This window comes from Nelumbo nucifera, chromosome 2 (genome assembly GCF_055504915.1).
Source record: "Nelumbo nucifera cultivar China Antique chromosome 2, China Antique-T2T, whole genome shotgun sequence".
Lineage (NCBI taxonomy): Eukaryota > Viridiplantae > Streptophyta > Magnoliopsida > Proteales > Nelumbonaceae > Nelumbo > Nelumbo nucifera.
Window position 1 is genome coordinate 110,030,445 of NC_142650.1, and position 15,625 is coordinate 110,046,069.

A 15,625-nucleotide genomic window follows, 5' to 3' on the forward strand; every position below is an offset into this window, starting at 1 on the left:
ACCACACTCATTTTGTAAAACCAGATTTCAAACATAAGTGAAATCCACTGTTGGCGGTTTAGGTTTCCATCAGAGTGAGTGATTCTTAGGTTGTCCCAACATACCCAAGTATTTGACCCTTAATGGATCTAATTGTTTGGCATTATAAAAAATAGCTCACTCCAACACCTATTGCAGTACCATAATCAAGCCTGAGGTTATATATAATTTTCCAGTTTTGCTCATCTATCTCCAAGGTCTAGGGCATAACTGAAAATTGGTCCGGGATCAATGCTTTTGTTAAATACTCACTAGTTGTGCTTGGGGTCTAACTCTAACAACTGAGACAAGCTACTCTAACTCCTTGGCAGCACACTAGTGTCAACCTTGTTAGGATAAACTCCTTAAGTCTATCCAATGGATGAGAATATTGTAAAATAACATGAGTCTCTTAAGTATCCAGTTTAAGGGGTAATACACAAAAACATACCAATATCAACACGTAACAGCAATGTACTTTATCCATTTACAAATAAATGTTTATCTACATCTTTCTGATTGGAGCTAAGTGCATACATTGTCTAATAATCAAATCCATTACTACTCTAATAACAACCTTTTATATCTTAATTATTTCTAATAATTATAAATCTCTCTCTTTCCTCTTAAATGTCTCTTAATCCATTTTGGTTCTCTATAATAAAGATGGAGTATAAATTTAATGTATTTGGGTCAGGTTTAGGGCCAAATCTTCTTGTGATTCTAATGAATTTTGCACCATTGCTTGTATTGCTAGAAATCATCATGGTTAGCTCCTTGACTTGAAAGTATGTGCTTTAGAGAGTACTACAATCAATCTTGCTAAAGTGTGGGTTGCATGGGAAACCCATAATATTGCACTCAACTTCTAGGAATCAACCAATCTTCATCAAGGGATATTCAAAGTTAGTCATTGACCGTTTAAGGAAGTAGGTGGATCAGCCATGGAAACTGAATACTGTGATCAATGAGTGCCTATTCCTTAGTATTCTTTTGGATTGTGGCTATTCCTTAGTGCCAAAACTTAAGGCTCAATTTGAAAAGAGTACATATAAAAATGTGTACAATGCAAAACCTTGTATACAATATTTCTAAACCTTGTATTTGCACTGTATACATCTATATTTTTACTATTACATCATTTTAAGGGTAAATTAGAAAGACCCCCTTATACTATGGGGTTGGTGACAATTACCTCCTAAACTTTTGCTTTGCAACAAATACCAGCTAATTGTTATGTTAGATGATAAATGTATTAAATTACCAAAATATCCACATGAACTTTTCTTATTAATTTCCTTGCCTTTTTCTATTAAACCCCAATTAACACAAAAAAAACTCTTTTCCTTCAAAAGAAACCAACTAAAACAACAAGAGCCATTTTATTGGTATAGAAAAACAAGTTTCTTTAAATTCTTGTTTTATTCCACTAACATGAATATCTTTCTTCATTTTAAAATATAAATTTTTTCCACTCCTTTCTCCAATAAATCAAGAAAAACAAAATGGAAGATTAAATTTATATTTATAGAAAGAAACCTTTATCATTTCATCTAAACACTGAATCCAGGCAAAATTTTACAAAGATCTATTGGAGCAACCAAGAAACTTCCATATTATATTTACAAAACTAAATGAATCATAAAATTGTTCAAATAAATGAGAAAATAGTAGTTTGGGGATTTAAAAAAATTTAAACATTTGAATTAAAATCTTTTTTATAGTTAATTGTGGAATGGAGGGAGGTATTTAGAGCAAAGTAAAAGCTCATGTTCATTATTGCAAATGAAAATCTAGGGAAGTAATTGCCACTGACCTAATAGTACAGGGGGTCCTTATAATTTATCCTTCTTTTTAACTCCATGCATCAATTTACTTGCTAGTTAATAACAATTAACAAATGCAAAGCAAACCAAACGAATGGCCTACTCTTGCCACTTGAAAGAAGCTAAGGACAGCATGGCTTACTCTTGCCACCTGTCAGTCTCAAATCTTCATTGCTGGAGTCTCTTCATCCTTATGCTGTCTTTGGGATGAAAAAAAATTCCTTTTTCAGATGTTGAAGGCATTCCTGTTATCAGCAAAAGCTAACGTGAGCCATGAGCGCCTTACCGAATTTTTGGTTGAGATTTCGACAATTGTAGAAGCTTAACGTATCTTCTAATGCACATGTTAGTGGATGGTTCTATATAATATAAAGAGTAAATCTCTTAAACTATCCGTACTGTTTAGCAAATTGATACGTGGTACTCTTACTGTTTAGCTATTGTTTTGTGGTACTTTTAAGTTTTTGACAATTGCTTAGTTCTACCCCTGCCGTTAATATCTGTTAATGTTTCATCGAAATTCAAACACACGTGACACTGCATGATGTATAATTTTTTTTCAACACTCAATTTTGCCCTTCGTCTCTCTCCCTATTTCTTTACTACCCTCTCCCCGACTGTAGCTACAGTGAACTACTCTGCAACCGTTCCACTCCCTATTTTTCCGCTGCCATCGCCACCACTGTCACCGCCTGTATCTCATCACTTTCGTCAATGACTTCTTCAAATTTTCAAAGTAAAACAGAAAAAAGGGAAAGAGATGCTGGTTCATCAAAACCCTAACCTTTCAAACTCAGAAACTCCACTCATTGCAGAAGTCTTTGCAATGGGTTGGAGGATTGTTTTTCCAGTTCGTTATTGAAGATCCTCACGTACGTGAGATTTTTGCAGTCACTGTATTGGTTCCGGGAGTTCTCTAGAAAACCGATTGTTGAAACTTCCCACCGTAGCACAGGTATGGGGGCAGCTTTCCTACGAGACTGTTACTGGAAACATTGAAGTCTTCAAGATTTGAATTCCAGCCTAAATCCAAAGGTAGAGTGCCGGAAAAAAACTATTGTTGAAGAGCTTCGGTTGTACAAGCCTTGGGTTCGAAGATAAAATCTCTGTGCACCCAGATATGCCGATCCCTGCCAAGCAACACAGTAAGATCGAAAGATCACAGCCATATGGTTTCAATTGTACCAGTCACCAAGCAGAATAGTGTAATCTCCATCTGGGGTCTCAAAAGGCATCGAAAAGATCACGACGGAAAGATCAAAATTATAACACTGACCGTTTATAATAAAGCCTCCATAACCACCGACGGCTCTCTGGAAATTGAGCGAAGGGAATTAAAAAAAACTCCCAATCTAATCCTTAACGTGAAACTGGTAAGTCTAGTTATAATCCATAGGGATAGGACAATTTGTTCCCAGAACACCATCATGCCAAGAATTATGACGTTGCTGAACATCATCCCTATCAAATTCTTGCAGATGATTCTTTTGTTTACTTGCTGCTTTATGTTGATGATATGCTTATTGTAGTAAGAGAAATATTTGAGATAAACAGATTAAAAACACAGTTGAGTGGTAAATTTGAAATGAAAGATTTGGGTGCAGCAAAGAAAATTCTTGGCATGGAGATTCAGAGGGACCGAAAAGTAGGAAAACTGTATTTGACACTATAGAAGCATGTTGAAATGATCTTAGAGCACTTTGGCATGAAATATGCTAAACCAGTAAGTACTCCTATTGCAGCCAACTTCAGACTTTCAGCAAACTTGTCACCACAGACAGATGAAGAAGAAAAATATATGTCACATGTCCCCTACTCCAATGCAGTTGGGAGTATTATTTATGCCATGATTTGCACACAACCTGACATTTCACATGCAGTTAGTATGGTGAGCAGATATATGTCATGTCCTAACAAGACACATTGGCAGGTAGTGAACTGGATTCTCGGATACTTGAAAGGTACATCAGATACTTGTTTGGAGTTTGGGAGGAGTAGTGACAGTTTGATGAGTTATGTTGATTCAAATTATGCTGGTGATCTTGACAGGAGAAGATCACTCACAGGTTATGTATTTTCTATTGGTGGTTGTGCTGTTAGTTGGAAAGCTACTTTTAGTCTACAGTTGCTTTATCTACTACAGAAGTTGAGTATATGGCAGTGACTGAAACAGTTAAAGAAGCTATTTGGTTGAGAGGTTTGTTTGGTGAACTCAATTTGGATTCAAAGGTGATTGTTGTTTGTTGTGATAGTCAGAGTGCTATTCATCTGACTAAGGATCAAATGTACCATGAAGGATGACACACATTGATGTGAGGTACCATTTTGTTCGTGATGTTTTAGAACAAGGAATATCATTGTGAAGAAGATTGGTACCACAAATAACCCAGCTGATATGTTAACAAAGCATCTTCCTATGGCTAAGTTCAAGCATTGCTTGGACTTGATTGGTGTTTGTAGCATTTGAGTTTGCCCATTGGGGCTTTTGTTGGAGAAGGTGGAGGGAGATTAACATTTTGTGATGCTTGAGAGAATTCAAGCCAAGGTGGAGATTTGTTATATTTGTGCCTTGAATTCTTTGTGGTGACCCGCTTCGTGAATCCACTCCAAATTAATTTGAGAAAAACCCGAAGGCAATTTCATAGTGGTTTGTGGTGGATGCGTAAGCCCGTAGCCCACCACAAATCACCATTGGGGGTGCGGGTGCGGAGCCCCCACGACGGTATGGACCTGGCCCATATTCATCTTATAGGTCCGAATCGAATACGAAGATTCATGTATTTTTCGGGGGTTTTCTCTCTTGTGTACAGAAGGCGGGTTTTCTGTGAGAGCACAACTCTGTATTTCTTCTCCATTACCTATTGCATAGTGGATTTCTATTCCTCCTTCGCTCGTGGACGTAGTCTACAAGCCGAACCACGTAAATTTGTTTGTTCTTTGTGTTTGCTTTCTCTTTATCTCTATTTTATTTTCATTTGATTGCCATTTCAATTATGTTTTCTTGGGTTTCTCTATACCATGATATGTTAGTATGACTGGTTTCAAGTTGATTAAGAATTCTTATTCAGATGTTTTTAATATTAGAAAAGTTTCACAAAAGTGTCAACAAAGAGTATAAATAAATAAGAGATCAAAGTAATCTTACAAAATAATTTCAGTAAGGAGGTATAATTAAATAGGAGAAATCAATGCTATACCGAACAACTAAAGAATTGAAACATTACTACCTTCCCACACGGCCACAGCCATCCTTCAGGCTTGTACGTGCTAAAAGGTTTCAATATGCGATTTGTATACAAGTCTTTAGTATGTTATAAAGCAGTTTACATGGGCTTAACTTGAATTTCCATAGTTCTCCCTATCAAATGGATTAAAACTAAAGAAATTAGCAAAAACCTCACTCTCAAGGAATTCTATAATTAAGTCAAATTAACAATCGTCTAAAAATAATCCACTTTAATTTGAGCAAATTAATCAAGCAATAAACATATTTTATCACTAAAGAATGGTTATGAACCTAGCTCCATAAAACAGGCCGGTCCTGCTTTATTACAAGCCATGGACAACTTATAAACAGTCTCACCAAGCCTTCCATGATCATCTATTCCCATGATCAAATCTTGTTGGGTTAATAGGATTTATGACAATAAAGAATGTGAAATGGCCTAAGAGGATTTATGGAGCCAACCCCATATATATGGTTCAGATAAGGCTTAATTGATGTGAGTTTGTAGATAATATTGTATGTTAATTTTGAATATATAGTAAGAATTTAGTTAATGAATATAAGGTATGGACAAATTGTGTGCATGAAGTCCTACATAAGCAAATAACTAAACTTCTACCATAAAACATAGTGCATCTCAGATGGTTTTTTACAACTAAAAGGCTAGGTTATAAAAGGACTCAAGCAGATCCAAATTTCTACCAGCAAGTTTGTAACCAAATTTCTAGGTGACTTGAACCTCCCCTACTCATCTTCCAACTAGAGAAGGCTTCATACAGACCCCTATTTGAGAGGGGAACATAAACATAGACCTTTTAGTTCCTCTTAACAGTGGGCAACCAAAGCAGAAGAAAAAGAAACAAGTTTTAGTTCAAATTTCCATTTTACAAAACATTTAGATTTAACCAAGGATGCCTAATTTTAGGCCATCCAAACGAAAATCTTCTTTTACTGAAATACATACCTCATGAGGTCGGTCATGCATTGATTACAAATTAGAAAAAACAATTTTCCTTGTTGTCACATCAAAGTTGCAAGAATATCTACAACTTGGCTTCTCTCTCTTCATGTGCCATGTGCCAAGATTCATCAATTGATCCTGCTACACAATAAAAGAGACACAAAGAGCAAAGAAAAAACAATTGCCCTTAGAAGATCTGCAAGTTTTAATAGGACTGACCATGATATCAAGAAACACAACAAGAAAATATGAATAGAAAGAAAGTGTGCAATAAAACAATAATTGTTGCTACTATCATATGATTCCTTAACCCAATATTGGTCCAAGTTGGTTATCCAATGTCTTTGGAAGGAGAGGATATAAACCCTAATCTTTGGAAATTTTTTCACAAAGTGGCCACTCTTAGGCTTGAACCCATGCATGTCTCATGCTTCTCAACTAGAGATTTGACTATTACAGGAAATGATGATCCTTACATGATTCTTCAGATGTACAAGAGAAAATTTGCACCTCACCTGAATGAATATTTTTGGTTTAAAGGTAAATTTGAAATGCCTAATTGGGGAAAATTCTAAAACTGAGATCCAAGTAAAAGATATTTGTAAAGATATACAAATATTAAGAGTAGTCAAATTTGTACAACAAAAGAAGAAACAACAACACAAACTTTTATGCAGAGGCTAGAAAAACAATGAGGATTTGGAAATTTTAAAATTCTAAAGAGGGAAAATGAAAATGGGTAAAAAGAAGCTAATTAATAAAATTAGATGATACTCACAGGTTGAATAAATTTCTAACACCATATTTGTCTATGGAGCAATCATGCTTTTCAAGCAGTCGAAAAAGCTGAATATTCTTCTATTTTTATCTGTTCAAACATTCAATAATTAGTGCATTAATGGGATATAAACAAACTTATATATCTGTTTGGATTTAGTCAAAGTCTCTTTATGCAAATGGACATTACAATAGTCTCTCATTTATTTGACAGCTATAAGCACAAAGACTTTGCATGTGTATTTATAACACCAAGATAGCCCCTATATGTGATTGCCTTGTTGAACAACCCTATTTCTTCTTGTTGATAGTAGTTTGTAGTCCTTTTATTTTGTTACAATGCTTAAAAGAAAGAAAAACATAAGTCCAAATGCATCATCAGAATCAGAATAAGAAGGTTAAACAGAAAATCTAATTGATTATACAATATAATATAAACAAATTCCACAAACCCCCTTAAACATTCAAATTCCAACAAAGACCCCCTCTTCGTTAAGTTGAGTGACAAAAAAGTTAACTTACCAAAATACCCATATGTGTCCCAATAGGGATTGGTTCTCCACCTACGGATCTATTAATGGTGGAGTTGTATTGATGGGTAATAATGTGTCCTGTAAAATTATGGCAAAATGAACAATTCGAATTAGAATGCATGATGATGTTGTGAGAACATTAACAAATGTACAACATGTACGAGACTTAAAGAAAAATCTCATCTCTCTTGGCACTCTATATGCTGAAGGTTGTAAATATTAAACTAAAGGTGGAGTTTTGAAAATTAGTAAGGGTGCTCTTGTTGTGATGAAAGGCATGAGGATAGGAAGTCTATATGTGCTACAGGGTACTACTATTACAGGTTCAGTTGCAATTTATACATCATTTTATCTGAGTCTGACACCACAAAGTTATGAAATGTGAGGCTTAGACATATGCGTGAAAGGAGACTTATTATGTTAAGTAGGAGAGGCCTTCTTTGTGGCCAAAGTACAGGAAATCTTGACTTCTATGAACATTATATTTTTGGAAAATAGAAAAGAACTAGTTTCAATACAGCCATTCACAGGACAAAAGGGAACTTTGGATTATGTTCACTCAGAACTTTTGGGACCTTTACAAATTCCATCAAAAGGTGGTGTTCGATATTTTCTTACCATCATCGATGACTACTCCAGGAAGGTATGGGTTTATTTTTTGAAGCATAAGAATAATGTATTTGTGACTTTTAAACAGTGGAAAACTTTGTTTAAAAAGCAAACAGGAAAATAGGTCAAGCGGTTGAGAACAGATAATGGTTTAGAGTTTTGTGAAAATGAGTTTAATAAGTTATGCAAAAATGAAGGCATTGTAAGGCATCGTACTGTTGTTAAAACACTGTAGCAGAATAGAGTTGTAGAACGTATGAACAGAACTCTACTAGAGAAAACAAGGTGCATGTTGTCAAATGCTAGTCTCTCAAACGATTTTTGGGCAGAAGCAGTTAATATGGCTTGTCACCTAGTAAATCGATCTCCATCTACAGCCATTGAATGTAAGACTCCAGAAGAAGTATGGTCTAGCAACCCTCCTAATTATTTAAATTTGAAAATATTTGGTTGTCCAGCATATGCACATGTTAATGAAGGCAAGTTTGAGCCTAGGGCCAAGAAGTGCATATTTCTTGGTTATGCTTCAGGTGTAAAGGGATATAGATTGTGGTGTCCTGACCTAAATCACCAAATCACCATTGGGGGTGTGGGGCTGCAACCCCCATTGCGGTATTGACTTGACCCATATTCATCTTATAGGTCTGAACCAAATACGAAGAGTCATGTATTTTTTGGGGGTTTTCTCTCGTGTGCAAAAGGCAGAGTCTTGAGAGATATTGGGTGTATTTTGGGGCATAGGATTTTTTGTGAGAGCACAACTCTGTATTTGTTCTCCATTACCTACTACATAGTGGATTTCTGTTCCTCCTTCGCCCATGGACATAGGCTATAAGTCGAACCACGTAAATTTGTTTGTTCTCTGTGTTTGCTTTCTCTTTATCTCTATTTTATTTTCATTTGAGTGCCATTTTGAATCTGTTTTCTTTGGTTTCTCTACACCATGATATGTTAGTATGACTGTTTTCAAGTTGATTAAGAATTCTTATTCAGTTGTTTTTAATATTAGAAAAGTTTCACAAAAATGTATGCTATACCGTAAAACTAAAGAATTGAAACATTACTACTTTCCCACACCCATCCTTCAGGCTTGTACGTGCTAAAAGTTTTCATTATGCGATTTGTTTACAAGCCTTTAGTATGTTATAAAGCAGTTTCCATGGGCTTAACTTGAATTATCATTGTTTTCCCTATCAAATGGATTAAAACTAAAGCAATTAGCAAGAACCTCACTCTCAAGGAATTGTATAAACAAGTCAAATTAAAAATCGTCTAAAAATAATCCACTTTAATTTGAGCAAATTGATCAAGCAACAAACATATTTTATCACTATAGAATGGTTATGGACCTAGTTCCATAAAACAAGCCGATCATGTTTTATTACAAGCCATGGGCAACTTATAAATAGTCTCGCCAAGACACCAATAGTTCTATCAAATGCAATATATGTATGATTGCATTCGAATTCCATGTATAGAAGAATATTCTTTGATTTGATATTCCTGTGAAGCAAGTGTCAATTGTAATTCTCATGAAGGTAAACTAGTCCTTGGGTAGCTCCTATAGCAATGTACTCCACCTTAAATAAAATCTGATTTACATATCAATTTTTTCTGAACTATCTCTTTGTATAAACTCATATATTAGAAGAATCAAATCTTTGGGACAGAAAAATCTCAAACATTTAATCAGGCTCTTATGCCAAAGATTAGCTAATGTCTTGATCTTTGCCTTCAAAGATTTACAGACATACCTTCAATGTTTAACTTCATTATAGCACTGAATTCACTACTACCCAGTTTAATTATGTGAACTCTGCTAAAAATTACCCAATAGCATACTCTACCTTTCTCATCTATTCCCATGATCAAATCTTGTTGGGTTAATAGGATTTATGACAATAAAGAATGTGAAATGGCCTAAGAGGATTTATGGAGCCAACCCCATATATATGGTTCGGATAAGGCTTAATTGAGGTGAGTTTGTAGATAATATTGTATGTTAATTTTGAATATATAGTAAGAATTTAGTTAATGAATATAAGGTATGGACAAATTGTGTGCATGAAGTCCTACATAAGCAAATAACTAAACTTCTACCATAAAACATAGTGCATCTCAGATGGTTTTTTACAACTAAAAGGCTAGGTTATAAAAGGACTCAAGTAGATCCAAATTTCTACCAGCAAGTTTGTAACCAAATTTCTAGGTGACTTGAACCTCCCCTACCCATCTTCCAACTAGAGAAGGCTTCATACAGACCCCTATTTGAGAGGGGAACATAAACATAGACCTTTTAGTTCCTCTTAACAGTGGGCAACCAAAGCAGAAGAAAAAGAAACAAGTTTTAGTTCAAATTTCCATTTTACAAAACATTTAGATTTAACCAAAGATGCCTAATTTTAGGCCATCCAAATGAAAATCTTCTTTTACTGAAATACATACCTCATGAGGTCGGTCATGCATTGATTACAAATTAGAAAAAACAATTTTCCTTGTTGTCATATCAAAGTTGCAAGAATATCTACAACTTGGTTGCTCTCTCTTCATGTGCCATGTGCCAAGAATCATCAATTGATCCTGCTACACAATAAAAGAGACAAAAAGAGCAAAGAATAACTCTATTGGTTGTTCATAGAAGTAAACTACACTAAAATCCTGAATATGCCATTATTATGTGCTTGTGCAACGTATTTGTGGTTCCATCTCATCTGCAGCTCAAAGTTGTAAAGTTACTTGATGACTTCAAACTTCAAAATTCTAAATGGCCCTCAGAAGATCTGCAAGTTTTAATAGGACTGACCATGATATCAAGAAACACAACAAGAAAAAATTAATAGAAATAGACGAAACTTGTAAATTGAAAACTAATTAAAATGTGAGACCATTTTCTATTGGCCTCCCCTGTTGTAGATGAACATTAAAAGAAGCACAATGAAATAGTTTGATTGTGAAGATAAAGTAAAGTGACTACGTACGTACCAGAGGTAGAAGAAGGAAGTCTGATGTTGTGGATAAAAGTAAAACAGAGATAGTGATGCGCCATGGCTTCTCCTTTTTGGAGTGATGTGACGAATGTGAAAGTTGAGAAGTAATACAGTTTCCAATCACTTAATAATTAAAATTCTCTCAGTACGTCATCAGCACCATCATTGTATTTCCACATCTGGGACATGAGATATCTCAGGCCAATCTTTACGCTTACCGGTTGCGCATCTTTTCTTTAACTCGGGACATTGTTGAATCCGTAGAATCTGTAGCTCTGTCAGACGACGCATACCTTGAGGTAGTGATGATAGATTACGACAATCTTCAATATGAAGTTCCCGAAGGGATTTGAGGTCTCCAAGCTCCTCTGGAAATGCAACCAATTTGGGCAGATCCCTAATCCTCAAAGCTTTTAGGGCAGAAAGACCTCCGATGCCCTCCAACGAATGAAAGATTTGACAAGACTCAATTTGTAGCTCTTCAAGATCGGCGAGGTATTGCTTCACTGCTTGAGGATGCAATGATGTCAATTGATGACAAGATGAAATATGTAAAAATCGGATAGAAGTCAAGCCTTCCATCGCCTCCGAAGGAAAAGACTGTAAGTCATAGCAACGGTGAATTTGCAAGGATGTGGTGGTTACATGAGTGGTGGGAAGGAAGTGTTGAAAAGAAGAAGAAGAAGAAGAGGATGATGAGTTTGTAGTTGATGATGATGATGATGATGTCAACATTAATGGGATGGGGGTTTTATCCTTCTTCGTCTTTTTCTTCAGAACTAACTCCAATGCCTTGGCATCAATCAAACATAAATCCACTCTTTCACGTGCCGGCCAACCCCAAGGAATACTTTCCAATTTAGGACAACCCTCTATGATCCAGCGATTGGGAAGGTGAGGGAACAGTACTACTGATAATGAGTTATGTGGCTCTTCTTCTTCTACTACCACTACTTCCTGATCACCGTCTAATATTGCCATTACTACTGACCAACTCTCCAATTTAGGCAGGTGGAAGAGGTAGAGTTCTTTTAAGGATGGGAAGAATCCTTCTCCTTTTCTCAATTTACTTGTAATGCTCTTGAGGGATATCAATTCAGATAGACTAAGATACTCAAGGGAAGGGAGTGGACCTGAGAACTCTAGAGATTCGCATCTTGGACAATCCCGTAACTGAATTCTCACTAGATTTGGGAGCAACGAGGATTTAATCATCCAAGAAGCAAATTTCATCCCTCCATACCCTTTTAGCTTCAACTCCTTCAGACTTGGATGTGGCCGCAGTCCTTCCAACGCATCATCATCATTATTCCCTTCCCCTCCATATTCTAATGTCAAGGATCGAAGGTGTGGCTTCTCCTTCAAGTTTGCTTCCTTGCCATCTCTCACTTGTTCAACTCCCTCAATAGTTAAATCACCACTTAGGTTCAGGCCATGCAACTCCCTCATGACATGTTCCCCTGCTGTTATTGTCAAATTGATTATCCTAAGCTTTCTCAATCTTCCCAAATTGTCCGGCAAATTTTCAAATGGACCACAACTATCAAGATTTAGAGTGTGCAAATTCTCTAGTTTTGTAATAGAAGCAGGGAGTGCTTTGATTTCCTCGTTCCCAGAGAGGTCAACATGTCTTAGGCTCTTCATATTTCCAGTATCTTTTGGCAAATTTTCAAGACTAGAACAATTTATAAGTTTCATGGTCTGCAAATTTTGGAGCTTAGTAATTGATGCAGGGAGTGTCTCAATAAGCGGAGCAAGAGAGAGGTGAAGGTACCTTAAGTGCTTCAATTCACCTATGCTACTTATTTTCAATCTCTCAATAAATGAAAGGTGTAAGTGTAACACACGTAAGCAAGCACAGCTCATTATTCTTTCAATTGGCAATCTCATCCCAAAATAATAATTAGGGGGCAAGAGTAGAAGAGTTCGCACCTTATTAGAAAGTTTCAATTGTGACCAGAATAAAATTGCCAATCTCATCCCATAATAACTTTTACGGGGCGAGAGTAGAGTCGGCACCTTATTAGAAAGTTTCAATTGTGACCAGAATTCAATGCCGTTAGTCCTTTTATATCTTCCAGGGTCAAGAAGTGCCACGTGTCGAACTCCTTCCGGAATAGTTATAGTAGGTGGTTGAGCCACCTCTTCATCCCTGGCCTCGATCATCCGAAAATACTCGGCCCCTGCGACTGATTGAGCAAGGTCATGCACGAGGTCGTGCATTTTGCAACTTACTATGTTTCCCTCTTCATCTTCTTTTGCTTCCTGAAACATGCTTCTCCACAACAGATCGTTGAAATACTCCTCACCTATTTCCTCCAGGCTACTACTACTCCCTCCAATGAACCCCTGTGCCATCCATAATTGGATGAGGGTCTCCTTTTCTATTTCATGATCCTTGGGAAATATTGCGCAATAGGCAAAGCACTGCTTCAATTTGGACGGCAAATGATCATAGCTTAGCCTCAGTACTCTTACAATTCCATCTCCGTCGTCATCATTATCATCATCCCCTTCTATTCTCCATATCTCATTATTTTTCACATACAACCATTCGCTTTCTTGGGTTTTAAAGCGCATCAAACTCCCTAGTGATTTTGCTGCTAGTGGTACTCCTTTGCACTTTTTGACGATTTCCTTTCCAATCTCCACCAGCTTTGGGTCTGGTTCATGTCCTTGCTCAAATGCACGTTGCTTGAACAACTCCCAACATTCATCTTCATTCAACCCCTCCAAATGGTATGCTTCGATACCAACTGTCCCCATGATTTTTGCCACCTTTTTGCTACGTGTTGTCACTAGGATTTTACTTCCCACACAACCACCCATTAGCAATTCTTTCAGCTTATTCCACTTCTCTACTTTATCGTTCCACACGTCGTCCAGCACCAGTAGATATCTCCTCCCGTCCACAGCTTTTCGAAGGATAGCCTGTAGTTGTTCCATTTCTTTGTTGGAACAATCTATATCTGAAGAGTTGGCACATCTTATAATTTTTTGTGTTAGCAATTTCACATCAAATTCATCGGACACGCACACCCACATTCTTGGGCGGAAGTGCTCTGCCACACTCTGGTCGTTGTAGACCAATTGGGCAAGTGTGGTCTTCCCCAGTCCCCCAATTCCAACTATGGGAATGATGCCCACATTCTGATCAGCTGGATGATGATGATGATGAACACCATCACCACCACCCAAGTTGAAGTCGGGGGGTCCCTTTAATAAAAGCTCTACAATATTCTTTTTATCTTGGTCTCGTCCGATAACAGTCGATTCACGTATGAAGGAGTGGGTTTGCTCCCTCTTTATCATGGCAAATGGCCTGGTATCATGTAACCTCTCTCTAAAATGGAATCCTGACATATCTGATGCAAACCCATCAAGCCTCTCTGTGATATCTTGTATTCTATGACCCATCTTAACGTGGAATGCAAGAGGATTTGAACGAGAAAAGAAGTTTTTTACCATCTTTCTTTTGCTGCCATGGATCTCCACTTGCCTTCGCAAAGCTTCAGTTTCAAATTCATCTACCACGTCATCTGCATCATAAACAGCGCCCTTAAGCCTTCTCAGCCAATCTTTCACGGCATCGTTGTTGGCTTGCTGTTCCTCTGCATCCAGAAGCACAACTTTGATCGCTGATAGCTTGTTTTTGAGTTTTTCAACATCCTTTCCAACATTTGATGCCAGACCAATCTCTTGAATAGCTTGGGAGGCCAAGCTCGCCACTATGTTTCCAACAAAGTCAAAAAGCACACCTTCTGCCATCCTTTGCTTGCCAAAGAGAAAACAGACTAAAAGACTAAAGCAAGCGGTCACAACGTTCCACTCACTGATCAGAGCAAATAACAAAAACACCTTACCAGGGGGAGTGAGTTGGGTTTCTATTGTGGCGTGGCCTGAGTCTGAGATGGTACAAGTCAAGAAGACACAGGCCAGTTGTGGACTTAATTATGGTTCATTCAACCAAACCCATGTGCAAGGGCAATAATGTAAAGAAGCACTTGGAATAGAATAATAAACTCAAAGACTTGGACCAAGTCAGCATTCACCTCCACCACACCTTGGAGAGCTGGATAAGATGATGACGCTGCCCTGCCGACAGTTTCAGCATCTTTGAATTTTGCACAAACACAGCATCATTCAAAGACTTTTTGCTTTTCAGGCGGCTGGAATTCAATTATAATGTTAGGAAAACATTAAAAATTAGGAAATATTTGTAATTGATGTAAACATTAAAAATTAGGAAAAATTTCCAATTTTTCAAAACTTATTTTCTAAGGTTAAAATCAATTTAAACAATTATACTTAAATCAGCCCATTCAGTAATGGAACCCATTAGCAGGCCGGACTAAGTTATAAAGAAAAGGCCCACTATAACACCAGTGAGCTCAAGCCTTTTAAACCCAAATAACTTCCTAAGTTGAGGCCCAGGAATGGGTTCGGGCCTTCCCGTCTTGTTATATGTAATATATTTCAAGGATAGGCTAATAGGGACATATTATAGTTGGGGCCCAAATATTATAGTCGGGGACTAATATTTTTTATCCTTAGATATCCAAAAGATGGCTTGTCATAGACCCCAGTTGGGTTATGACTACTAGTCATAAGTAAAAGGCCTTTTAACTGTGGTCATAATAGATTTCTACAGAAAAAGAAATGGAGAAATACAGACAGGTTTAATGCAG

The 15,625-nt window shown here is 36.9% G+C and overlaps 1 protein-coding gene across 21 annotated transcripts; it reads right to left on the bottom strand.

Annotated features, from left to right (window-relative positions):
- Nucleotides 1–1,094: 1,094 nt before the first annotated feature.
- On the bottom strand, nucleotides 1,095–14,870 carry LOC104613037 (putative disease resistance protein RGA4). Of its 21 annotated transcripts, none has more exons than XM_088898594.1 (6): nucleotides 10,933–14,870; nucleotides 10,687–10,730; nucleotides 10,396–10,530; nucleotides 7,331–7,419; nucleotides 6,810–6,899; nucleotides 5,918–6,172 (listed from the first exon to the last, which is right to left on the bottom strand). In XM_088898594.1, the coding sequence occupies exon 1, from the start codon at nucleotides 14,703–14,705 to the stop codon at nucleotides 11,100–11,102; it is 3,606 nt and encodes a 1,201-aa protein (XP_088754720.1). In that variant the 5' UTR covers nucleotides 14,706–14,870; the 3' UTR covers nucleotides 5,918–6,172; nucleotides 6,810–6,899; nucleotides 7,331–7,419; nucleotides 10,396–10,530; nucleotides 10,687–10,730; nucleotides 10,933–11,099. The 21 variants fall into 21 exon arrangements, with proteins under 21 accessions (XP_088754705.1, XP_088754706.1, XP_088754720.1 ...); XM_088898593.1 differs by having other exon boundaries at nucleotides 10,396–10,533; XM_088898591.1 differs by having other exon boundaries at nucleotides 10,687–10,748.
- Between the last annotated feature and the right edge of the window lie 755 nt (nucleotides 14,871–15,625).